General features: G+C 38.8%; 1 protein-coding gene across 6 annotated transcripts in view; it reads left to right on the forward strand.

Moving 5' to 3' along the window:
- LOC138064505 (tRNA-uridine aminocarboxypropyltransferase 2-like) overlaps window positions 1-26,773 on the forward strand; it is a 121,260-nt gene that overhangs the window by 15,446 nt on the left and 79,041 nt on the right. For all 6 annotated transcript variants that reach the window (XR_011137769.1, XR_011137767.1, XR_011137768.1 and 3 more), the window contains exons 2-3: window positions 16,758-16,848; window positions 20,967-21,061. Coding sequence is in view for 3 of the 6 variants with exons in the window: in XM_068927383.1 (XP_068783484.1) it covers window positions 16,758-16,848; window positions 20,967-21,061 (186 nt within the window). In the remaining 3 variants the exon portion in view is untranslated. The remainder of the gene's footprint in view (window positions 1-16,757; window positions 16,849-20,966; window positions 21,062-26,773) is intronic.

A 26,773-nucleotide genomic window follows, 5' to 3' on the forward strand; every position in this document is an offset into this window, starting at 1 on the left:
ATGAGGAGAGATGAGAGCGAGTCCAGCAGCGAGCTGCTGAGGTACTGGAGTACATGCTGGATGAGGAAAGGCTAAGGGAACTGGGTTTATTTAGTTTGGAGAAGAGAAAGCTGAGACCTAATTTCAGCCTTTCCCTACAATGGAAGGGTTGTTATTGATCCAGGTTCTTATAGTTGCACAGTGAAAAGAAGGAAGTCATAAGTTGGAAAGAGGGAAATTCTGTTTGGACGTGAAGAAAAAACTATTCCCTATGAGTGGTTAAATGCTGGAACACGTTGCCTGGTAAGTCTGTAGAGTCTGCATCCTCAGAGATGCTCAGAATTAGCCAAGGTCCTGAGCAACCTGATCAGACTTTGAAATTTGCTCTGCTTTGGGAAGCTGATGTAGAGGACCTGCAGAGGTCCCTTCCAATATAAATTATTTTAACTTTTTTTAGATTTGTACTGGTATTGTGCTCTGCCTGAGCTAGTACTTGTAGCCTCAGTGCAGGTAATGCTAGTTCTTTTTGAACTTAGAGGGGCCGCAACAGTTATGACGTGTATTCCCATCAGTCTCTTACTAATGTGCTCAGATGGAGTCTATCCCTGTTTTGTTGAATTTTATGAGCACGGTTGCCAGCTACACTATGTTAATTACAAAACAAATATTTCTGAATTATACAAGAAAAATTCATCCGTGTGTTAGACTTCTAGCTTAAGCAAAAAAGTATTATTGTAAGGTGTTTTTCATCAGGAGTGATGCTTGCAAAGCTCTCTCAGTAGTCATTAGGTATAAGTCAGTATGGTTCTGGAGTTTGATGTGGCAAGGGCTATGTTTAGCATTTAAAAGCATTTGGGCTTAATTGCAGCTATAACTTAAAAACAGTGTCTTAATATATTCCCCCAAAAGCTTTAGAATACATTATTTAACTAGCGATCAACTGCATAAAGTCAGTGTCTTATACTCGGTAAAAAGTCAACAAGTTTTAATGTATTTTTTTGTTGTAGATTACTTGCTTTTAGGAATGAAATAACTAACTTAAATGACTCGCCTTACGAAATATATCGAACAGTTTTTACTTTTTAATAGCTAGTATATTTTAATATACATCAGTTCACTGTAGCAAAAGGCAGTCAATAAACAACTTGGCTAATACAATTTGTGTGAAAAGTAGAATGTTAAATTTTGAAGTGAAAGCATATCCAACACAAGTGCCTGCTATTTAGAAAAAGGACGCTAGAGTGCAGTGTAGCATTTACAGTAACACTTAAAAGCTAAGACTTAGCAAAGTCTTTTGAACATAGCATTCATTTGCTTGCACACTGCTTTTTTTATACAGTATTCTAACTTTAGGCTCTATAGAAATTCTCTAAATGTATTAGCAGAACTCCATTCTTTTACCACTTATGACGTGCTCCTTTTTTCTATTATCTTTTTGAGTGTTTACTATATTAACAAAAGAGGTTTCTAAGAATTAAACTGCAGATGGTCTAAGTGAACGTTAAAATCTCTGAAAGTTGGGATGGTTACAAAAGATAATTTTAACTTAACAAGGTTGTGTAAAGCTTTGCTAGGAAGTGGTGAGTTCACTGCACAAGTTGAAGATTTTTGAAAATATAGAACTATTTTCCTAATACAAGTTATCATATGAAGCTCTGATGGTAATTGTTTATGTTCTGTTGAAGACAAACTACAGAGTGAGTGGTAGATTCTGCTTTTAACAGGAGTCTGTACCTATTAAAGAAGTTGAGTAGAAGGCATCCACTTTTTTTGTTAAAGTACGAGCTAGAACACTTGCTTCTGAAAGGTGTATGGGTTCTGAGCCAGCTTTTATTAAAAATCAATGACAGAAGTCACTCTTGACTTCATTTGGTGCAGGGCTGAGCTTTAAATTCAACTCTCTCATCTTGTTTTGAAACTGGAATATTCTTGGAAAAGGTTTTTGATATGGAAACGCATGTTGTGCTAGTAACAAATACAATAGATGTGCCATAGACTGTCCTTAAAATGCTGTATTTAATAAGGTAATGTTGCGTAGTTAAACCTAAATTTCAAATGCTAAAGGAGTTATTGCTTATGTGGAGATAAAGTTACTTAGCCAAGTCAATTTTATTGATATTCAGTGTGTATGTTTTCAGAACAAGAGAATAAAACATAAAAAAAACCCAATCTCAAAACAAAACCAAAAACTTTTCATCAGCTGTGACATGGAAGCTGAGAATGTTAGAAGCTTTTTACTCTTGCACAGATTATTGCAAGGTTTCCTTTAATGACAAGGTGCAATTCTTTATTAATAAAAAATCCCCAACAATAATAAAGCCATGTATGAAGCTTTCAGGTAATTTAACTTCAGATGGTGGACCAGTTTTACACCACTTCATTTGCTGTTTGGACCACTGAATGCGTCTGAAAGTTACTGACACTAGCTCCGGCTAGCCTTATTTTAGTCCTTAGCCGCCTTCAGCTGCCTTTTCTCCTGCTCACTTTCACGTCCACTATTACTTTCTTCTACACAGGGTAAAAAGAGCCTACATTCCCTGGCTTCAGTGGATGCCAGACTGGGGAGGAGACGGGGAGAAGCAGTGGCCGGCTGTAATACTAAAGAGTCCTCAGCAGTGAGGCTTTTGGGGATGGTTGTTGGGGGCTATCACTAGCAAGACTATTGGGGACCACAGGCTGAAGAACATCCTGCGCTAGTCCTGGCAGGTTGGAAAAGTTATCTGTCCATGGCTGCACACTTCTGATGTGGTGTATTTGGTCCTCTTCTGAATTATCATGGAAGTTTGGTGCCAGCGAGGAATCAACTTACTCTTGATACAAGAGAACCATCTGTCAGATTTGTAGTATTGTTTCCTGAATGTTTTATAAGCTAATTGAGCAATATAGACACTGCTACTTCAGCAAAAGGCAGTTTAAACTTCCTGGGTTCTGTTAAAATCCTATCAGTGCCTGTGCCCCTCAAGAGTTTATGTAGATATTCCACCTGCTGCCTCAAACATTTGTGCAATTGTAACATAAGTAACACTAACAAGTAACTAGTAACACTAGTGACATGAGTGGTTTAAGTTAGCTAACAGTTTAGGCAAGTAGTAACTCTCATCCCAGTGCTGCCTTGGATCAAGATGGTGTTGCTGCTTCAGGTGTATGACTTCGCTTTAGAAGTTTTTTGTGTGTTTTTTGTAGCTGAAAGGAAGATGAACAACTTCATTTTTTCAATGGAAATAGTGGTCTGAGTTGCAAAGCACATGTTTGCTGATGACTTAAGGGCAGACCTGTCTTTCTCTTTGGAACTGGGTGTGGGTGCAGGGCTCCCCAAACATTTCCCACATGTAGACATGGGTGGCAGGAGTCTGTTTCTGCAGAGCAGCAAGCTGACTTTGTCTCTTCTGAATTGCCCTCTAGAAGAATTTAAAGCTTCATATGTAATATTCATGAATATGTAATATTCATGTTGTGGTGTCTTAAGCTTTAACTGAACTGTATTTCCATGTCCAAATACATAGTTTCTGAAAGGATAAGATGAAGTCACTGCTTTGTCAGATAGCAGCTTTTGCTTTGGTGGAGAGCAGCAGTCTTCATTACAAAGCGCTGCCTATTCCAGAACTGCTGTTTAAACAGCAAGCAACTTTGAGTAGGTTCTGCTAAAACCATACATGAGAAAGCAATATGGTAGGGGAAGCTGTGAGAAACCTTGTGGCAAATTTGACTGTAATTTGATTTGTGTTCCCCTTTTTTTTTCTTCCTGGAAACATCACTTTGGTAAAACTGTACTTTCTCACTTAAAAAGGCAGTTGAGCTGGAGAGGGAAGCAAGCTTTCCTTAGGCTATGCTAGTGTTTCTCTAATTTATTAGTTGTGTGTGCTCTTGTGTGTGGAGATACAGATGTTAGCAATGCACTCCGATTTGTATTATGTGTTTTTATATAAAAATATAATTAAAATATGAAATTTGCAAATAACTTTGTATATATACAGTTAAGACTTTCGTAGTCATTATTCATTGCTGACCTAATATAGAAGTTGAGATACTGTTAAGAGTATTAATTGTTTGTGGGTGTGTTATGCACAATAGTAAATACAATTTAATATTGCATGCCATTTTTTGTCTGTGAAATGACAAACTTGCTGAAAATGGAGCAGCTGAACAAAGTGAGAGTGAGACTGCGGAACGGTAGGTGGCACTGGCATTGCATGGGACTGATGTGCACTCCTGGGGCCCCAGCACTCAGTAGTGAAGGGATGAACTGCATATAAGGAAAAAACAAATTGTGTTCCTGCTTAGTGGAAAGGCCTGTGTAAAAAGTAACTGTTGTACAGGTTCCCTATGTTATCAGTGTGGATGAGAGCTGTTTTACTCTCCATTTTTATCATTTAGTGGGCTCTGAACTGCTCCAGCTCATGCCTTGAAGATCATTTTCAGCTTTCTATCTTCTGTTTTAGTGAAGAGAGTAAGGTAAGGGAAATATTTAAAACCATGGTAGGGCAGACAGACCCTCATAGGCATAGGTAAGTACAAAAGGCAATAACTCTAATTTTAGTCAAATAACTACTCACAACTCTTCACCTTTTTCATTGATAATCCCTTAGGAAGGAGGATATATCAGACTCTATAACTGGAGTTTATAAAATCGTGTACATATAAAGTTCCCATTTGGTATCTTTCAATTAAAATCAGTGAAGTGACATAAATTAAAGAAGGGTTAGAGATGAGAACTACAGTGGATCCTCTTAAAGAGTCTTTATTTTTGAGTGTTTCATGTTCTGATGTTGAAACTAGTTTGCAGCGTTTTCAGATGTGGACCCTTCTAATCATCTTTTAAACAAGCTGTGTTTCAACCTAAAGCATAGCTGGATCTGGCTTTATTTCATAATGCCAATGCTGCAGTTTCTCATTTCCTAATATATCAAAGACTAAAAGGATACAAGCATTTGGAAAAACAAAGCTCTTCAGTTTGAGTCAAACATTCAAATGAATGCTTTTCTGCAGTATTGTAAAAAATATCTGCAGCCAATGGTATGCAGTCTTCATTTAACTGAAGAAATATTTAGACATTTGTGCTCTTCAAAAATACATTATGCTGTTAACCAGAGTGTTCTCTGCATATATACAAATAGATCAAGTATCCAAGATGCTGAATCTGTATTGCTGGATTTTTTTTTTTCCCTTCCTGGATCAGTTGGTTCCTCTGTTCCCAGGAGAATTTTGAGCTTTTCCACGACACCTTTCTGGTTACAGAATTTGCTAGAGTGTCTTTGCTCATGGCAGCCTCTAAGCTTCTAAGAAACAGGCGAGAAATTATAAAGCTGGCAGTGGAAGACTTCAGTTAACACCTTAATTTTAGTGTCTCAGTCTTAATGGTTGAGTTGAAATGGCATTACTGCCTCACCTTGTTCAGCAGATTTCAAGCTCTGTTAATTATCTGGCATCAAGCTTGTCAGAGTGCCAGCTGTCTTTCCAGACTGTAGACCAAGATGCACAAAAATGTCAACAATTTCAAGCACATTAGTTTTTGACTTTCCTGGCCTCTTTGTAATGACTCCAGTGCTGCATAAGCTAAATCCTATTGTTTTGTTAACTCCTATTAGGTATAATGGAAACCATAGCCGATTGTAATGTACGCGGTTGGAGTAGCTGTGTCCTCCTATGCTTTGTTCATTTCAGTTATTAAGGAAAGTTACCTGCCAAGATCTCCTTCTGTATAATATATTAATAAAATATACAGGGTGTATATATTGTGTTCTTGACTCCTTAGTATCTTTTGTCTTACATGGCATAGGAAGATATTTGTTGTTTTTAATATGTTCAGATTAGCCTTGTAAAGCTGTCATGAACATCTGAGGTTTGAAATTAAGTCAAATCCTCCATTTTTCCCCAAACTTATTTCCTTTATTTATGATGTAGTTTATCTGAAACTTATTTGTCTTGGGAAATGGTTGTTAGAACTCTACGCAATTTAGAACCTTGAACAAAGGCAACGTGCACCTTGTCCACATCTATATTATGTGAAGTGTATTGACTTTTGTCTTTATACCTTCAGTGTGAAAATATGTAAAAGAATATACTCCTTAAGGGCAACTTATACTCTACATTTAGCTTTTATACAAATGCTGTACTAATGAATCCAAACATTTTGTTGGTAATGGTTACCTTCTGTTGTAATGTCAAAGTTCAGAATAAGTGTCTACATTAATTTAAAGCACTAAGGTAATTGCCTACCACTGTAGTGTTATAAATTTCTCCATAAAACCCAAATTCACCCTGAAGTGGTAATTCTGCAGATGCAAGTTTCTCTTCAATACAAAAAAAAAACCTGAAAATTTTCTATTGTACTCTTTACTTACTGTTCAAATCACATATAATAAAAATAAAGCGGCAGTTTGGAGTGATATGTGGACTACAAAAAGCTTTGGAAGGAAAGCTTTCTTGTTTACTAAATGTAGATATTTAGATACAGATATTTCTTTGTCTCTTTCCAGGAAATGAGTGTTTACTTTCTTCTTGAAAAAACTAAGCAAATTTATTAGCTGATTGTCTTTCCCAAAAGACAGGAATGTTGTCCTTAAACAGAACTGAGCTTGTCAGGAAGTAAGTTGCTGCTTCCATCCTTCATCTCCAGAGGTGCTTTTTTTGTCCAGTTTTGGTCTTAAATCTAGGAAGAATGGCATCTTGTAATCTCTATAAGTAATGCTTTCAAATGTTTGACTGAAAATCATTACAAACTGATGGCTGTTTGGTGCTGGAAAGGAAATGAATTGGTGATGTCAATCCTTTTTTAATGGTTGGTGTCAACAGCAGAAAACCCTGAGATCAAAATCAGCACTAACAAACTTTAAGACTTGAACTGAGGATAGTTTTGGTGTTTGCTTTTTTGAGATATTTTGGTGCTTTCAGGACATTTCCCAAAATGTATTAGGTTGCTCTGGAAGTAATTGTTGAAATGAGAGCTCCTGTAATCTGTGCTTGTTCTGAATACTTATGTTGGTGAATGCTATTTCCTTTGGTTGGGTGTTGGAGCTGGGTGTTGTCTATTGTAGGACCACAGATATAAGAAAAATGAAACAATTTGTTTGCGTTGTTATTCAGCAACAGTAAATACATGCTTGTTTTTATGTTCTGCTGAAGCCTGAAGGACCTGAGAACTATTTGCACATGGCTTAACAGCTCTATTCTTTCATGTGTTGCTCTGTGCCATAGTAAACTATACTGAGAATGAATGGACCAGACCAAGGTTTGTGTGGTGGAGGGCTGAACAGTAAAGAATAGCAGCTGCTTAGGGAACAGCATAATACAGTGCAACTATAGAGTGATGTTTTCTGGCTGATAACAGTTAGTGGTTCTGGGATTTTTTGTGAGCCAAAAACTCCTCTTCCTGTTACAGCTCATGATGATGGGTACTTGTTTCCTGCCAGGAATTATTTTTCCATAATCATAAGGTCTACAACTCAACTAAGCGTTTTGTTGATAGCTATCTTCTTTTGAACTTACAACCTGCTTGTATTGTTTCTCCTATTTTTTCTATTTATAGGAAAAAATATGTATTTATAGGTGAGGCAAGTATTTTCTTTTTGGCTTCTCCATGTGCCTTATGACTTTCTCTTTCACTAGTTGTTTCTGCTCCAGACTGAAAATTGCTAGTTTATTTAGTCCTCCTTCATACAGGAAGTGTTTCTGGTATCGACCTGCCTTATTTTTTGTATGGGTTTACTGAAGTCTTTTGCCCAGGGCAAAGGCCCATGAGTTAAATTTACAAGAGAGCACGAGTCCTCTGGGTTCGCAGGGGGTGGAGGGGCAGAACTGATGACAGCATTGTTGAGGAAAGAGTGGAAAATGTAGGGAAGGGCAAGGGGTGTGTGTTCCTACTGTAGCACTGAGGAAAAAATTGCTGAAAGCTGGTACAGAGGGAATCTGAACTCTAGGAGCTACGGTATGATCAGTAGGACCTGCTTTGTTGAGAGGTGGGACTCTCAACTGCTTACACTTTCTGTGTTTCTTCACTGAAGTATCTCTGGTTTGGGTTGGAGGAGGCATTTTTGTATGAAATACTGCACAGCTTTTGTGTACCTCTGCTGTCACAGCTGTTATGGTGCGTATCATGACTGTCTATGCCTTGACCGCACTAGGTATGTTGATAGTGTGTTATAGCAAGAATAGCAGGTAGAATGTTGTCTCAATTGTAGAACTGTCAGAAGACTTTTTTCAAAAAGTGCTTTTTCAAATAGAATGGTAATCTGTCTGTCATTGATCACTTCTATATTTGTGCTACTTTGGAATTAACCCCTTGCAAATCCATGGTTCTGCCTTGAATCTCTTCTACTATAAAATGCTTGTTTCAGTATATTTTAATGAATTTAAAATGTGATGTTATAATGGCTTTTACTGGAGCTAGGGAGAACATGCAGTGGGCTGTATTGTTTCTAGTTCCAAGTTTAAAGTGATCCTGTCTGCTGTTGCTCTAAATGCATGCTCCTAAGATGCCTCTCCCTGTTTGTGCCTGGCATTCCAGAGCAACAAAAGAAGGGAACTGACACTTTATATGCCTTCATATTGAGGCTTGATGTTCTGCCTCAGAGTGCTTCTAGCTACTTAGCACCATTCATGTTTTCTACATGTCTGAAAATGGCCTTTTGCAAAGTGTAAAGACATATCAAATTAACTCACAACTGTCTCATGGTACAGTGGAGGGGCTCTTGTGTAAGTTGGCAATAGTGCTCCAGACTTCTGATTGCCCCAGTTAACTTGTTACAATGTCAGACTGTTTGAAGTTGCTGGGGCCTTTTTTGTTTAAAAAGGACAGTAAGAGCTTTTGTATAGGATAACTTTAAAATGTCTTTACTTCTTTACACCTAGAGGCATTTTGTTTGCAGTGGTTGATAGTGTGTTGGCTGGTAACGTTTTTTTTCTTCTGTTGTGTGTGATCTTTTCCACCTTGGATAGAATGCTTTTATGTGCGTGTCTTTATGGAGAAGGTGGTACCAGAATAATTAGTTTTGTGCTCTTTAAATGTTTCTGGAGCTGATGAAGAGGTTGAGGAACTGGGAAAGGGAATGAATGTTTCTGTGAATATTTTACATATGTATATATATGTGTAAAAATTTATGTCCAGAAATGCAAGTTGAGTAATCAGTAGGTATAATCATCAGTTTAGAAAGCTGTATTTTATTAATATAAATATATAATTATGAGCCCTTTAAGTTACATATTTAAAATTCAAAAGGCATAAATAACTTTCACTATGATTCATATTGTATCTTTCTCCTTTTAAATGAATCAGTTTATTTAGGAAAGTGTGGTATATAAATTTGCTGGCTTTCTTATTTTTAAGTTCTTGTGGGAAGCGAAAACTCAGCAATTTGCCTTCGAGTGGGGTGGGGGTATCCCCTCTCTTTCCTGTAGTAGGCTCATGCTATGCTGGTCACTGAGTGAACAAGTGGGTTATTGCTTGTTCTCCATATTCTCCCAGCTGTGTTTCTGATATGGTCTTTTTTCTCTGTGCCTGTTGATGTTCATGAAATCCATAAAAATTAATCTTAAATTTCTGTACCTCTTGACTCAGTTTTGAAAGCCTCTTGAAAGAAGTTAGAGGAACAGATGGACATTGGAGCATGGTGGAGCCAGAACGTGATCTCATAAGCCTGATTGATCCATGACTTGGATGAAGGGATAGAGTGCACCCTCAGCAAGTTTGCTGATGATACAAAACTGGGAGGAGTGGCTGATATACCAGAGGCCTGTGCTGCCATTCAGAAGAACCTCGACAGGCTGGAAAGACGGGCAGAGGGGAACCTCATGAAATTCAAAGGGAAGTGCAGGGTCTTGCACCTGGGGAGGAATAACCCCATGCCCCAGTACAGGCTGGGGACTGACCTGCTGGAAAGAAGGAGGAGGCTCCTTCTCTGAGGAGAAGGACCTGGGAGTCCTAGCGGACAACAAGTTGACCGTGAGCCGGCAGCGTGCCCTTGCGGCCAAGAAGGCCGACGGTATCCTGAGCCGCGTTAGGCGGAGCGTTGCCAGCGGGTCGAGGGAGGTGATCCTGCCCCTCTCCTCAGCCCTGGGGAGGCCGCACCTGGACTACTGTGTCCAGTTCTGGACTCCCCAGTACAAGAGAGAGATGGAGCGCCTGAAGCCAGTCCAACGGAGCGCTACAAAGATGATGAAGGGACTGGAGCATCTCTCCTATGAGGAAAGGCTGAGAGAGCTGGGCCTGCTCGGCCTGGAGGAGAGAAGGCTCTGGGGAGATCTGATCAATGTGTACAAGTATCTGAAGGGGGGTGGGGGGGTGTCAAGAGGATGGGGCCAGGCTCTTCTCCGTGGTGCCCAGGGACAGGACGAGAGGCAACGCGCTCAAACTGAAATACAGGCAGCTCCGTCTGAGCGTGAGGAAAAAGTTCTTTGCTGTGAGGGTGACTGAGCCCTGGAACAGGTTGCCCAGAGAGGCTGTGGAGTCTCCTTCCCTGGAGACATTCAAAAGCCACCTGGACACAATTCTAGGCGATGATGCTCTAGGTGACCCTGCTTGAGCAGGAGGGTTGGACTAGAGGATCTCCAGAGGTCCCTTCAACCTCAACCACTCTGTGGTTTTTCTCAGGAAACGATATTAAACTAAGGGTTGGCAGTTTTGACTGTTCAAAAAGCAAACTAGAGACCTACCAGTGCTGCTGAAATGCAGATAATTTCATGTGGTTAAGAGCTGTAGTACCTCTCAAAGATGGTTTTTGAAACCTGTTAGAAAGGGAAGTGACGAAGACGGAATGCATGTATGTGGAAAATTGAGACTAAAACAGCATGAATTTATATCATGTTGTTTCTACTAATGGTTTTTTAACTCTTGATCTTGTCTGTGGGGATTAGTCTTCTGTAGGCTAATTGATTTGAATAGTCATGAGGCTAGTCATAGGCATCTTAACTGCCCTGCTTGCATTGCTGTATTTAAAACAACTAAACGTGATGACCATGAATCACTCGGCTGCATTACCTACATACTACCTGCTGTTGGGAAAATAAGAGTAGCGCATGATAATTGAAGCAATGGTAACAGTTGAATTGGGTCATCCTGTTTTCTTATAAAACAAAAGAAGAGAGAACTCCAAATGACTCATTCATCTTTTTCAGTGTTACAGTCTACAGTTTGCCTCTTACAGTGGGGGTTAAAAGCAGGTGTGTGTTTCAATTACCAGAGCGTTGCAAAAGAGCTTGGATGTTTGGGCCATCATCTGTGGAGTTTCTAGTTTAAATCTAGCCTTAATAGCTTTGAATCAGAGGGTTGGGAATTCTTCAGAAACCTGAAGCTTACTGTGCAGGCATAACTTCAGGCCTGTCTTTCACTCAGTGCAGCTGGTGGTCCGGGTGTTTTGGCTAGAATTACAGGATCTGTGTTTATTGTCAGCAGAGCTCCAGGGAATACCAAGTGTTCTTCCTGGCTGCGCTTGCCCTGAATTTGCCAGATGAGTCTTAGCTGTGTAGAGGAAGTAGTAGTTAAACTAATTATTTCCCCTCTGCTTAGGGAAAGAGAGATAGGCTTTCGTTGAATAGGGATGGTTTCTTATCTATAAAGTTGCAACAATTGCATCAGGTCACATACTGTAGCGCTATAAAGAGGGAAAGCAGAAATACTGTCTTGGCACTTGACACTTGGCAATGTCTTTTTAAGACAGCAGTTAAGTCCTGTCTGTTACAAAAGACTGCCTTACAGTTCCTTTAGGACTTGCTTAGAGAAATTCAGAAGTATATAAAAATAAAATTTTACAGCCACAGTACAAGGAGTAAGAAATTCTAGGTAGATTATCTCTAGCCAATGCTATTGGCATTGTATACATTCGTATTAAATTGTGCTGAAATGACTGAGCATGGAAGAATGGCCATTTGAGAGTGTATCAAAGGTCCATCTTGTTCAGCATGCGATCTCCAAGCATAAACAGATCTTAGTCATGAGTATATATCTGAGCAAGAGTTAAGAACAGAGCAAGCATATGTGGCTATTTCTCTCCTTTCTCCAAGTGCCTTTTGCTCAGGGGGCTTTCTGAGCCAGATGTGGCTTTGTGTATTCAATGCTAGTGTTTATGTATTCAGTGGATTTTTATTCCATGAATTTCTTAGTTTCCCTTGAACTCATGTAAAGTTGTTGTATTTGCAGCATCAGGTAGTGAGGAGGCCTCTGGCCCCTGGCCTGAGCAGTTCCTGTCTCTTGTTTGTTTTGGACTGGCTTCTGTAGTCTGTCTTTGCGCTCAGTACAAGGTGTGGATAAGCCAGAGACTTATGCTGTGGCGTAAGGACCTTCTCCATTTAGATCTTTCTTCCTTTCCTAATAATTTTTAATGTCTGATTAGCCTTTTTAAGCACTACCAAGCATTCAGCTGCTGTTTTCACAGAAATGCTTATCGTAAGGGCTAACTCCTGAGTACTAATATTTGGCTCTGACCTGAGATTTTTATGTTGGGCTAGGATTGTTTTTTCTACTCCCACATTCATTGTTTTATGTTTGTTTAACTTTATCTGCTGTTTTATTGCTTTGTCACTCATAATTGGAAGGCTCTTATAGAACTGTAATGGTTAATGTTGAAGGCTGCAAAATGTAATTTTGAAATTATTTTTAATGTGTTTGTTGCTGGCAAAACTGAAGTTTGTTCTCAGATTTAAACCCTTGGCACGGAGTTCCGACAAATCTTTATAAAATTCCTGAACATGGTTTTCATGGCTATATCTAATGAACTTGTGTGAGTATAAAACATGTATCAAAACACTAGTATAAAACAAATGCACGGTGACTTTGTGTCTCTCCAGGCTTCTCAGGTGGGTTTTGACCTTGAGAGGCATGATGCTTTGTCCTAAATACCAGAGAAATCTAATTAACTTGAAGCAGCCATTTCTGTTTGGCCAGGCATGTTTCTTTGAAAATACCAAGTCTGGGGCCTGACCTTGGCAATTTGTTGGAACATGAAAATGTTGTCACAATTCATGGTTGTTCAAAAACATCTGCTTCCTTTTTATTTTAATATTTATTAGATAGGTATTTAGTAGGTACTTAATATCTATTTCTAGAACATATGTTGTGGCGCACTTAACCTCTTGGTATGTTTCCCTAGAAAAATTTACAGATGCTGAACATGAAAATGTAACCTTTTTCTTCACTTACTCTGGGATAAAATGCTTGATTTTTTTTTCTTTAGTTTTCTGAATATAGCCATAGGAGTATACTTATTTGCATTCCCAGGATGGTGCCCGTTTTCAGAAGTCCTTTGGGTGTATTGCTTCAGGTTTAACTGTTACATCCTCAGTTGTTTTCCGAGCTGCTGCATCCTCACTTTTAGAGTGTCTCTGCCCAGAAACTACTGGTCAAATTAAACCTCACACCATAGTATGATGCAATCCATTGTCTGGATTCAGTTCTGCTGGGAAAATATACTAAATGTTATTCTGAACATCATAATTAAAATGCAGGAAAAAATGAAGGGAAAGCTGTGACATGACTCTGTGCATGGTTGTTTTCTCTTGCGTGTGAAATATTTTTGCTAGACATAGAATGATTTTTTTTTTTTACTCCCACTAGTGTCACAGGTTGCTTTGTAATAAGATCAAACAAGAAGTGATATGCTGAAAAACAGGTGAGAACCTCTTGGATAGCTTTGAGCTATAGTGAAATTGCATATAAGTGGATAATACTGCAGAAATCATCCCCTTCAAATCCTTTCCCACTCTCAAGTTTTTCATTAATATTCCAAATACTATAGTACCTGCCTGTGACTGTATCCTTACTTTGGAGAAGGTTTGACTAGTGAGAGCTTCATCCCTTCTGGAGTTTGGTGCAGATCATTACTTCCATTTCCGGAAATGGAAGAAGGCGTATGTTTATTGTTAAGTTCTCTGTTGCCGCCCCTACTCTTCTGTACCATCAATTGCATGTGGAGGGCAAGAGTGTACCAGAAACTTCAAACAAAAGAAAAATACAAAAGGCCTTTTCTGCCTAGGTGGCCTTTCTCAGAGTATAGGCAGCTTTTGTGGTGGTGGAACAGAACTTCTCTTGTTCTGAAGTGTTTTCCGTCCTGCTCTTGCAGGCTGATAATGTAGGTTTCATGTAGGGGTAAAGTTTTAAGTATGGGGTGTTTTTTTTCCTTCCACCCTGCAACAGCACAATAACTATTAGGTACCAAAATGAAAGTACAGAAGTAAGTCCTTATGCCCCCAGGATGGGGTTGTAAAAATACATATTCAATGTAATTAGGTACCTAATTGGGTGCTTAAAGCTGAGTGATGTATATACATATGTTAGTAATTAAATTATATTGAAAAGTGCTCTATTTGTTGTGCTCTGCTCCCTACGAATCAAATTATAGGTAGGATTGTTTCTTTAACTACTTAAATGCTTGCTTTCTGGGTTGTTTCCTTTATTTTTATAAGGTTAACAAAGCTCAGAAAAGCTACCTGTGAAAGATATAAACCAGTGTGGAAAATACAAAAAGCATATGTGAAAAGGAGATTGAAAATAAACCAACTAAATCTAGCCAACTTTGCTATAGTAAACACTCTGAGGTCAAATCTTTGGAAACTGTTTCTGTCTGGTTATAAAAGCTAGTGAACAATGCAGCTCTTTGACTTGAAGTCACCAGCTAACTGTTTTGAAATAGTTTTACATAGTAGATTTTCATGCCTCAATCTCTCCAGGAGAAAACGCCATTGTGGCGAGAATGCCCACAAAAACTCTTATTAATGAGAGGATATAATAATGCGGAGAAACCAAGGGATCACATTTAATATATAAATGAGTTTTCAGTAAATATGATGGAAAAAGGAGGGGAGCTTTTACTTAACTCTCAAGGCAGAAGTAACAAACAGCCTGTGGGAGTACTTGCTGCTTCCAAGTTGTTAACAAAACTGATTTTGGAAACTTCTGTTCCAGTCAGTTGCATGAACAGAGGCATTTCTGGAAGAAAGACTGGTGCAGTGCTAGAGAACTTCAGAAATACAGGCTGGTCCAATCTAGAAATGAGGTTGGTTTCAGTGTGCTCCCGGTGAAGGTCCCCAGAACACCCCAGTGACTCATGGAATTGAATGCTTAAATTTAGGCTCGAAGCCCGTGGATTAATACAACAGGATATTCTGCAGTTATGCAGAATATCAACAAGAAAATGACAATGCTAGAAGTGCAACTGAAAAAGAAGGCAAGCCACTTGAAATTTTACCAGAAAGGTGTATTTGAGCAATTTCCATCTAAAATAAGTTCACCTACTTGGTCTTGAACCTTTTAGTCTAAATCTTTAGGTTTTAGGTTTTTTCCTCCAGTGCTTATTTTGACCATTACTAATTCCGTCCCCTACTCCCTGCCCCTTCCAATATGGACTTCGGTTGTTGTTAGCTAACCTTTAACTGGACTCTAAAGAAAAGGAGAGTAATCTCAAAATAAACCTCAGTCTTGGTAGATAGGACTAGAAGGGGTAGACTTAATTTAACACAGCTGTCAGCTGTTAGAGTTCTTATCTACTGTCTTTCTGCAGTGCTGCTGTTTACTGGTGAGAAGTAATGCTTTATTTCCACATGCTCTAGGGAATAGTCACCCTGGTGTGGGAGAGGGTAACATCAAGCAGTGCCCCTGACTGGGTGTTTGCTCTTGCAGACAAGCAACTGCAGGGTTGAACGGCCTGGCCACAGACTTCATCTCGGCCTGTCTTACGAATTAGCCTCAGTAAATTGCACTTACTGCAGTAATTAATTGTTTTGCATGTGATCAGTCTATACAGACTGTTCTCAGGAAAGATTACAGGGAGCCTGTGGGTCAAGTTATACTTGGAGTTCCTAGGAGTCTGCTGAAAATGCAACTTTTTTTTTAAACCCAGAGAACTTTGCAGACAGGGTATGATTGATTTTTATATGGTGAACATTAGTGATAGCATCAGTGTTAAGGAAATGTATCATTTTTTGAAGTTGCTGATTAAAATATGCTAGTAGTTAGTGATTCCTGTGCATGTATGTATGTGTGTGTATGTAAAAACATATAGGGATTAACAGCTTTACTTCCTCTTTGTTTGACTTTGAACTTAATGCTTTGCTTTCCCCTTATTCTTGATCTTCTAGCTTGTCATGTGCCAAACTTTGTTTAAGTATCATTATTCCACTAGTTATTTTAACAATAACATGTGGTGCACCGAAGACTTAAATAGCTCTATCTATTTTGTATTCTTTTTGTTAGACTTAGGAATTTCAAATTTGAAATGGCTTTTTTGTTTTAATGCTTCTTTTTTACAGTCCAATGCTATTTATCAACATAGTTAGAATTATGTAAAAAAAAAAAGGAACGTGCTCATAAATATAGCATGTGTGGGGTTTTCTGTGTTTCGTTCTTTAAAGTATTGTTTCTATTGTTTTATATTTGTTGAAAGGCTAACTTGGTGTGAAATGCTCTGACAGATTTTTCCCAGTGTGGCTACTAATAGGTTGCTTCTCTTGCAGAAAGTAAAAGGGTTTTTAGAATGCTTTAATACTAACCACACTGCAGAAGTTATTTGAATGCTGTTCTTAAAACTCATTTGAATGAGGTCTTTCAAAATTTAAAAGTTTTGAACTTTTTTAATTTTTTGTTTCTAAAATAGAAAATTTTTGTTGTTGTTTTTCCATTTTTAGAAACAGGAGTGATCTTGCGAATAGAAAATTACACCAGCTGGTTTAGTATGTTGTGTTGTAAGGGGGAAGCTATTAGTGTGGCTCCTGGGATGGGATATATATTTTAGTACACTTATTCTGTCTGTCATAAATTGCTCATTCCTTTTTTCCTTCTCTCCTATGTCTTGTAGCCGTCCTCAGAAGGTGTGCCTGTGTCCATTCCTGCCAGTACATCCACTAAAAGTCTCCACCTGCTTATATATAATTCAGCATCCAGCAGAGGTGAGTAAGGCTATGGGCATGGTCAGGGTTCCCCTAGAACCTTTGCCAGTTCATCTGAATTACTGAATTCATTTTTCAAATTTAGCCACTGTTGTTTTTCTTCACTTATGTTCTGGAGTCATGCCTTAGTTCTGCAACACAAGACATCTTTCCTTGTCAAAATAGTCCTGTTTAAAGTTTACATACTGTGGTATGTTATAGCATGGAGGCTTCAGGTTGATCCAGGGAGGAGTGCTTTTTAATTGCAGCAGTCCCCTTTGCTAGTGTTGCGCTAAATATTTGAACTAAGCAATTCTTAATGGTGACCCTAAATAGTTAGACAACAAAAACGACAGCTGCAGTTCAGAACAGTATGTTTTGTGGATTTTTTTTATTTAGAGGAGTGCATTTGTGAACCACAAAACCAGGAGCTTGCTTTGCAGTTTGCAGTGTCTCCTTTTAAATGTACTCTTGCTTTTCAAAGATTCTAGGTGAAGGTGAAGTATTTCCTATGTTGGACTTAATACACCTAGTGTATCCTTTTACATTTCCTGTTCCATGCTTTTGAAGATCTTGTGGACTCTCATTTTTGGTTTAACTAACAGCAGATTTTATATTAATACTTTTCTTGCTTTCCTAACAGTCCAGTATGATGGTGGGTTATAAGGAGTTTAGGAGCTAGACTGGTTACACGAAGTTGGAGAGATGCTGGGCCTACAAGTAAGGATATGGAGTTTGGAAACCTGAGTTCTAGTGCCACTGTTTACTTACCTAGCATTACATGGTAGCTCAGTTAGCAGATACAGTGTCAGTCCTTGCCTGGGAGAGCTTTAGTGGAGTCTAAATGAGCAAATTGGATAAAGCCTCTGGAGAAACAGAGGCTATGAAGTATTCAGTCCCTAAGCAGCGAAGTGGTGGTTTTTAAGTGGCTTTCCTAGATGCTGCTATAATAAGTGATGTTGTGTATTACTTCCGATTTCAAAAGTACTTAAGTATATGCTTAAATTATTTGCTGGAAAGAGGTTTAAAAATGTGCCCAAGATCTTTGAACTGGGAATTGAATTGGCTTGCATTTCCTATTCACAGTAGAAGGTATTAGAAAAAATAGGCAGATTCTCCTTAAAATTTTTTCTTTATTTCTGTATCCTTCTGAAAGGCCACCTACACTTCTTAATAAGCTAGCTCAACAGCTGTCTATTACAATGGAATGTAACTTTTCCATGAATGTCTTAAATAATGATATTTCAAATGATAAACCAGTAGTAAGTTTTTGCTCTGCTATAAACACAATAGGGACTTAATCACTGGTGGGTGACACCTTTTGGCTAACGGTTCAAGAGGACTTTGAAGTCGTTCTTAAACCACAGAGCAGACAGTACTTTTTTCCTAGAAGGCTAAAGGACGTTATTAACATCAAATCTTTGAGGAAAGATATAGGTCTTCCAGGATGTGTAGAACTTTTGGTTAGGCAGCTGTTTTGATGAACGCTACAGTAGATACAGGTTGGACTCTGAAACCTCTGAGAGGTGACTTGCTCCCTCTCACCAGCCTTGGTGTGTGCCCATTAAAAACTGAGCACTTCATTATTATGCTGGTGGTTTTCTCTCGCTGCCTTCTTCTCATCCCCCTTTCTAATGTCTCTTCAGGGACCTTGTGACTTTTTTAAAAAGGACTTACAGAATTAAATATCAGACAGAAGGGAATACAGAGGATGGAGCCAGACTCTTCCCAGTGATGCCCAGTGACAGGAAAGGAGGCAGTGGGCATAAATTGAAACACAGGAAGTGGGGACTTGGCTTATCAGAGATAAAGCCAACTGAAACTGTGGCAACCTTACATGATCTTTGAAAATGTTTGTTTTAGATGATAGCGGGTGATGCTTTTGACTCACACCTGCCAAAGGATAGGTTCCTTTTGCTACATCTGCTAGTCTTCAGAATAGAATCAGTTTGGAAGGCAGGTAATCCTTCTGGATTTAGTAACAGAATCTGATCCTTCATTTTGCTATTTCATTGCAGATACTTTTGAATTGGACCATGGAGTGTATGTCATTATAGCAACCAGAGAGTGAATGCCTTTCTCCCACTGCACATCAGTGCTGACTTATCTTCCATGTGCTTTGTTAATTTAGTGGTTTTGGGAGTCTGCAGTGTGATGGTGTGAAATAATCCACTAACCTTGGCTAAATGATATTAGTAAGAGTAATACTATGCAAGCAAGAGGGTTACTTAGGAATTTGGGAGCAGTGTTTCCTGTGTGCTGCAGTTAATGGCTAGAGGGCATGCTGCCAGGTAGACTTGTGCAGGTGTTAAGTATTGTGAAGGAGGAATCATTTATTGTACAGCAGGAGGAACCTTACCATTCATCTTCTGTCCTTGCATAGTAGGTCCTTGCCTTGATAGTTTTTTTTTAACTTGTGAAGCAATTTGAAGAGAATTCAGCATTACATGTCAAAGGGTAAATATTTGTTTTTTGAATAGTGTTGGTGCACCTGCTCATTTATTGCCACCCTTTCCATCCTTATGAAGAAGGAAGTCTTCTGACTAGTGAATTAAAAACAAATGATCCCATACTATCAATGATTACTGGTTTAGCTTTGCTGAGATAGAAGGAATCAATGGTATTTTGAGGGCTAATTCTCCTTTCTCTTGCTAACGCTTCGTTCTCCAGGTACTTTGATCTTCGTCTGTTCCTGGGAGACCTTGTGCTACGGTTACAGAGCAAAGTGGTGGTGAATGTAGCAGGATTTCTTCTTCCTTTAGCTCTGTAATGTTTTGTTTATACTTTGGAGGATCAGTAAAATTAACAGAGGGTCTGTGCAAAACAGTGGTAAAATATTCAAAGAACTAATTTAACAGCAATTTTGTGGTCGAAGGGAGAGCTCTGGGCAGCTGTAGATTGATGCTTGTGGAAGGTAACAGCCATTGAGAGCACTTAGCTAATAGCGGCCTTACTTGTTCACAAGTACTGAATTGTTGATATATGGCTCTAAAATCAAGACAGACCAAAAAACCTCATAGGTTTTTACTAATTTATTGTGTGGTTTAGGGACTGAGCCTGAATCCTGAGACATTCAGGTTAAGAATACTGTACGAACTCAGTTTTTACTGGGTTTAAGGCTTTCATAATTGTAACTCCACCTTGAGTGTCTTGGCTCCTGCTAGATTCAACTAAACTTCCTTTATTCCTGTTGCAATAAATTGCGAGTTTCTCCTTTACTTTCATCACTCAAACAATTTTTGCTGTTGCTTTATTTTCAGTACTTATCTGCACCACCTTCTCCTTGAGTAGTAGTTTAACATTTTCTAACTCTTACTCATGACGTCCGAAGTATTTGAGCTCAGTTTATGGAACTTCTTGTCTAAAGAAATTAGTGTGTTCTCAGCTATGTTAAATTAAGTACAGAAATTGATTACTGTGTTTAATAAGTAGGTAGTTCTTCAGTTAGCTCCTCTTCCTCTGTGTTTGAAGCGGAAGTCCCCTGGTTCAACACAGTTCTCTCGCTCGCTCTCTGAGATTTGAAGAGACCCTTCTCTGCTCACAGGCACAGTATCTTGTTGTTCCTAGATAGCAAAGATGTAGGTGGAGGCCCAGTCTGCATAACCTGAACAGTGTGAAGTAGGGTACTCATGGCAGTGTTGGTGCTGTGATGTTGGTTACTGTAAAGTGAAAATGGAATTCAATTCCTATTCTGCACTGTCTGTTACTTCTCATACATCTAGTGTTTTTTGTTTTTAGCACCTGTTTGTGAAAGTCAGGATCATCTATACTGGCAGATGAGTTTCTCAATATTGGAAAATGAGTGAAGTTAGCTCCCCAACCTATTATGTTAATGTGAATGCTCTTTCCTTGGCTAATTTTATTATTTTGTTCAATTTTGTTTTTTTTCTGATACTGATAGCCTACCTGAATAAACTTATGCTGATGGTCATAGGTTAGGACAAGACCAAGTTTAACACTATTGGTCAGAACAATATGATTTGATTACATCAGAATCAGGTGTGTGTTCTTGCAGATTTTTTTCCTGTTAGCTGATACGAGTTTTTTTGTGTATGTGTAGTTGACAAAGTTAAATGGAAACTTTAAGAATTCACAGAAGCCTCCTTGGTTTTTATTAAGAAGTAACTTTTCTTTTTCAGGAAAGTCGAGTGTTAAGGACAGTACCTCTGCTAGCTGCTTGTCTCCCTCCAGACAAATGTAAAGTTTTGATTGGTCGACGTTTTAGTGAAGACAGGTGAGCAGGATTGTGAATATATTTTTCTGGTTCTCTGTATATTATTGAGATGTTTCTTCCAATTTCTTTAACAGCACTCCGTGTTCTTAGTTGTTATTTCAATGGCACATCTTCACTTTTGATGTAAGCTTCTGACTTGAAGTAAATATAAACTTGGCACAGTAGTCTGAAACAGCTGATATGTTTTCTTTTACTCAGCAGCTTCCACTATGTTAGCAAGATTCTGTTGCAAAATATTCTTTCATAATGGGCTGATGTGCTCCCTTATTTTTACTCTTCCACAGTATGCTACAATGCCATCTATATTTCAGGTGGGAGGAATGGCCAGTTCTTCCTTGGCTATGCCAGTTAATGACAAGGCAGCCAGTTTGCTGGGTTGCTCTCTTCAGCTGTGGTGCTCTTGAAAGTTCATCTAGTTACTCTGCAACTCTTTATAAAGCTTTTTGTAACTGTATTCTTAGCGGGTACTTGGCTCATCTTGCTGTTTTGCGTGGTTCTTGCAGTGTTTGCCTTGTTTGACAAACCACTTGGTGCTACTGAAATAGAAGTAGTAGTTTGTACTTGAGTGTCTGAGATTGTACTTGAGAGCGGAGTTCTCACATGAAAAATTCTTGGAGAATATAATTTTTGTCAAATCCTTTTCTCTTTCTGGAAAACTGATTATAAGGGATCATGGTGCTTTCAGTTTTTTTTTCTCTGAGACTTTGGACAATATTGGTCTCTAATGTTTTTCATCGTCATTTGTAGCAAGTCTTAGAAAACAGTTCCTGGTAGAAAAGCTGATTAAACTTTACATACGTTTTCAATGAAAGCAAACAAAAATCATGAATATCGATGAAGCAAACTTTAAATTTGAGTTTAATCTTTGGAGAAAACTTCTCTAGAGTTCACTGAACAGAAACGTTGAGAGGTGATTCAGAATGCTGCTCCCACCCCATTGCATATAATAACTAGAGCACATTAGAAATACATTACTTTCCTGTTAGTCTTGTATGGTAATAACTCTAATAATTATCAAAAGTTCCAGGCTACAGGGAAACTGTACTCTTCCCATTAAAGCTGAAAATGAAGCAACTTTTTGTGCTGACGTTATCAATGCAACCTGCTTCTGGTAAATCTCCTTAGAAGTTTTTCTTAGAAGTGATGAATAGTCTTTAAAGCCCCTTTGGGTTCCACCACAAGGACGTTGCTGTAACATAAGAGCCCGTCCAGGTGAAAACCTGTTGTGGAACATCTCAACCCCAGCGTAACTTCAGTAGTTCCAGAATTACCTAGTCCCTATGAGATCAGTATGTTTTTTGGCAGAAAACACTTAAGATGGTGAATTATCAACATACTACCAATGGACTTGAAAGAGATGAAAGTTTTTCCTCAGGTTAATGTGACTTTTGGTGATTTCACTTACCCTGATGCAGAGCTAAAAATATTTTAGGTAATAATCAGGGCCCTACTTTAAGTATCTGTAATATACCTACTTCTGTTGTGCACATATGAGTGAGATGACAGCAGTCTGCAATGCATAGCAATTGAAATCATTCCCCCCTGGGAGGAAAAGGTGAAAAAAGCAAAGATGTGTTTTGTGCTTTACAATCTGTTATTTTCTAAATCAGTTTATTAGCTATATATGCCTCTTGTCAGTGTTTTAATCCATGTTTCTTACTTTCAGCTAGTAATCAGTGCTTGAGTATGTGGCTAGAGGATCCTATCAATGTTACTTTGGACTTCTGGTGTCCTGTCAGGATAGGCCATAAACTAGGCAAATATATTCAGAGAGCTCAAATTAATGACCTGAAATGACTTGACGAACTGTTCCTTCTCTGTGGCATGTGCAAGGAATGTGTATCTGCAGATAGGGGTAGAAACATCCCAGGGTTTACTGTGAGTTGGGAGGATCGTAGTGGCTCCTGCCCTGCTGTTAGGATGGAAACCTCCGCTAACGGAGCGCTTAAAGGCTCACAAAATACAAGCTGAACCACTGGGATTTCTGGCTGGTGTGCCAAACTAAACTGGCCCTAATTGGTGGTGGTGGGTTTGGGTTTTTTTCCCCTTTAAAAGCCATGCTGTTTGTAAGCAGTTTGGTAGCTGCTACACAAGCATCTTCATCAACCTTGCAGCATGTAGTGGGAGGACTTCTGTCTCTTATTTTAAGGAAAAATTATTAAAGGGTGTTTGCTGATAAATTGTATAAGCATTATTGTTATGAAGCTTATTAAGGCCTTACCTTTGATTCTTTTGAAGATCAGTGTGACCTTATTTGTCTTTTGCAGCTTCCACCAAATGCGTGGGAGGAGGGGGGAATAGAAACAAGTATAACTGAATTGATGCCTGCACTTCCGTGTGAACAGTGTCTGCAGATGGAGGGATAACTTGGTGCATGCATTTCCTTGCTTTCATGTTTATTTAGAAGCCCTACTGCACAGTCCAAGACTGGCCTGTAAAAGAGTGATACCCTTGGTGGTTGCTCATATGTTGGTAAATCGTGAGAGTAGAATGACATTAGGTGTACTTGTTAACATAGGATTCAGCAGCCCTTTGCAACAGCTTCTTTTGAACAGAATTCAAAACATCTCCAGCTGGGCTTTGGCGACCCAAATTTTCATTATGGTTTTATGTGAACATTAAGCCATCAGCTAGCTGATACTCTGTCAGCAGCACTGTAGCTCTAGCAGTGGCACACCAACCAGCAAACCGATCAGCTTTCAGGGGTGAACAAACATTGCCTGAGGGAGGTGGCCCTTCCAGGCTTACTATATCTTTTTCTTCAGGGGAAAAGTAGATTGTCACCCAAGTATGTGCAGTTTATTTTTCTCAAGTTGTCTTAGCTCTGCAAAATTGTGTGTTCCCATAGTTTGTGATCGTCTGAAACTAGTGAGGAGCACCAAGGAATTTCCTTTTAAAAAAAACCTTCCCATGGAATTGAGTGCTCTAGAGAAAAGGAGATCATTAAAGCTTAGGCTTCTGATGTTTATGACAATAAGATTGAAAATTAGGCAGGAGTTTTTATTCTTGGTGGCTTTTGGTTTTTCTGAGTTCTTGTGTTTAGGTGAAAAACAAGTCAGGCTGAGCTTTTTTGTTTCCTCTACCCAATTCTACCTCATTTGCCCAACTTTTCTTGTGATTGATAATTGATACACAACTTAATTGAATTTCATATACCTTATTATTGATGATATATTGCAGAAAAGCTGAAGAACCAACTTAGTCTTTCTAGAAGAACACACAGCTAATCAAAGCTTTCTGAAGTTAATGTCTCTAACATAATATTGACACAGGAATAGAAAGATGGGAAAGTGGCTTAATGTTAACTTTTGTTTTTTCTTCAGTCTTGTCTGTTCCTCATGCAATCTGGCATTTTAATTCTCTTGAAAAGTGTATAATCAAGTATACTGTCATAAGGCAATGGGCAGAAACTGAACCACAGGAAGTTCCACCTAGACCTGAGAGGAAACTTCTTCACTGTGAGGGTGACAGAGCACTGGAACAGGTTGCCCAGAGAGGTTGTGGAGTCTCCTTCGCTGGAGATATTCAAAACCTGCCTGGATGCAATCCTGGGCAATATGCTCTAGGTGACCCTGCTTGAGCAGGGAGGTTGGACTAGATGATCTCCAGAGGTCCCTTCCAACCTAAACGATTCTGTGAAGTCTTGAAGTTTGACTTGACTGATCAGATAGCATTACTGACTTAACCAACCAAACTGGTCTTTCATCTGTAGCTTATGGTTGTGTGTGTGTGTTTTGTTTTTTTGTTTTGTTTTAAGTACTGCTACTTTAACTTCTGCGCTATACTGTTTTGGTGTTGACTATGTTATTGATAGATACTGGTGTTCACTTTTTATACTAAAATGAGTAAGGCAGAATAAACGTTCTGGCAGTAGTACTTATCAAACAGCATTACTGCAGAAATAGCACTTTTGTGAGCAGTTAAGAATTACTGTTCACTTCTGTTTTAGATTGACAGTGAACCCAGTTTTGTAGTAGCTTGTGGAAGGTGGGGTGGGGCAGCACCACTGTCAAGTGAGAGATTGAAGTTTACGTGTGTAAAAATACTTAGCACTTTGTGCATCTGACTTACCATGCTAGTACAGATGGTGAGCCTGTTACATATAGCATCTTCTAAATGTTTTAGATGCGGACTAGGACCGCATACACCAGTAAAGGACTCGGATCAGTCATACTGAAACTTTCAATACCTTTATGTACAGTAAACTTCCCTTCTTGCGCAGTTGGGCTGATTTTGTGGGAACTGGAATTTCACTTCTGCCTTTATGAAGTGACCGAGTAACATGTAGTGAGACACGGGGAAGTTGACAGTAAGGATTAGTAACACCTACCAAAATTGTGCAATAGGACAGCAGTTAGTTTCTACGTGGCTAGTAGTTCATTTCTACTCATTTCTGATATAAGGCTGTTTCTTTTGTATTGCTGCTGCAAAGCACAGGTATTGGATAAAGTATGTAGGTTGGTTATGCTGACAAAATGCATTTTACAAATAAATGACTAGCAACTGCTGTCTGAGCCTTATCTGAGTTTTTTGAACCTTACAGGAAGGAGAATGTCAGTTACTTATTATTGATGTATCAATTTTTTTTTAGTATTCATAACATGGATTTTAGCGGTTTGTAATGACTTTTAACGTCTGCACCTTAATCTCCTTTACTGGGAATGTTAGGAAAATATTTACACCTGTCTTCTAACCATTTCTTCCACTTTATTTTGCTTCTCTGTAGCTTAGAAACACTGCTTTTCTCTTGACTCTAGTAGCTGTTTGCTTCATATCTCTGAGGTTTTTTTCCTTAGTGACTTTACCAGCATTCAAATACCACTCGTTGCTCTTTTTCTCCATGTTAGCATTCACTACTTAGGTGTAGTTTTCCTTTCCTTTTTTTCCTGGCTTTCTAGGTGTGTACATATGCTACAAGTTGTATGATCTTTTCTTTTTCCCGTTCTTTGAAGTCTTCCAGCAGCAGAAGTCCAGGTAGCGTTTCCCATTTTTTTTTTTCCATCTGTAATATCATTGTGTCTGATTACTTCACAAATCCTCCCTATGCTTTACATTAGCTACCGTCTATTTGAACACTATTTGACTTATGATTCCTAGGTCTTCCTTACTTTGTGGTCTCTCCAATTCTGTAGCATTAGTTAGGATAATTTCTGGTTCGCAGTTCTTAAAACTTATTGAATCTGTATCTCTGGTTCAGTGCTTCTACTCATCAAAGAGATATGGACGCTTAACTTTTTCTCCAGCTTTGAATACCCCTACCTCTCTGAATATTGTCCAGCAGCTTTCTCCTTCATCCTCTTACTAGGTCTTCAGATGATCTCCAGTTCATCCGTGCTTGTTACAGGGATCATCAGCCCAAACCTGCTTCCTGTTCTCCGCTGGCAGGACTGATCTCTCATGCTATGACAAACGTACTTTCTCTGCTCACCTCACTCTCCTTTGGTTCTGCTATCTTTCCTGCTAAACAACTCTAAATGCTTGTTTAATTCTGCCTAGTGTCTTTTGCTACCAACATTTCTACTGTCTTTGATTCTTTCCTTGAACCACACAGTTCTGCTGCAACTCCTTTTGCTGTTTTTTTCTCAATTTTAAAGATTTCTTCTGGGATAATATTGACAGAATGTAATGATGTTTGTTCTTTTTGTTATCTTTCCTTCATTCTGTTCTGCACTGGCAAAAAAATGTTTGTCTCATCCTTTCTTCTGTCTTCTA

This window comes from Struthio camelus, chromosome Z, assembly GCF_040807025.1.
Source record: "Struthio camelus isolate bStrCam1 chromosome Z, bStrCam1.hap1, whole genome shotgun sequence".
Lineage (NCBI taxonomy): Eukaryota > Metazoa > Chordata > Aves > Struthioniformes > Struthionidae > Struthio > Struthio camelus.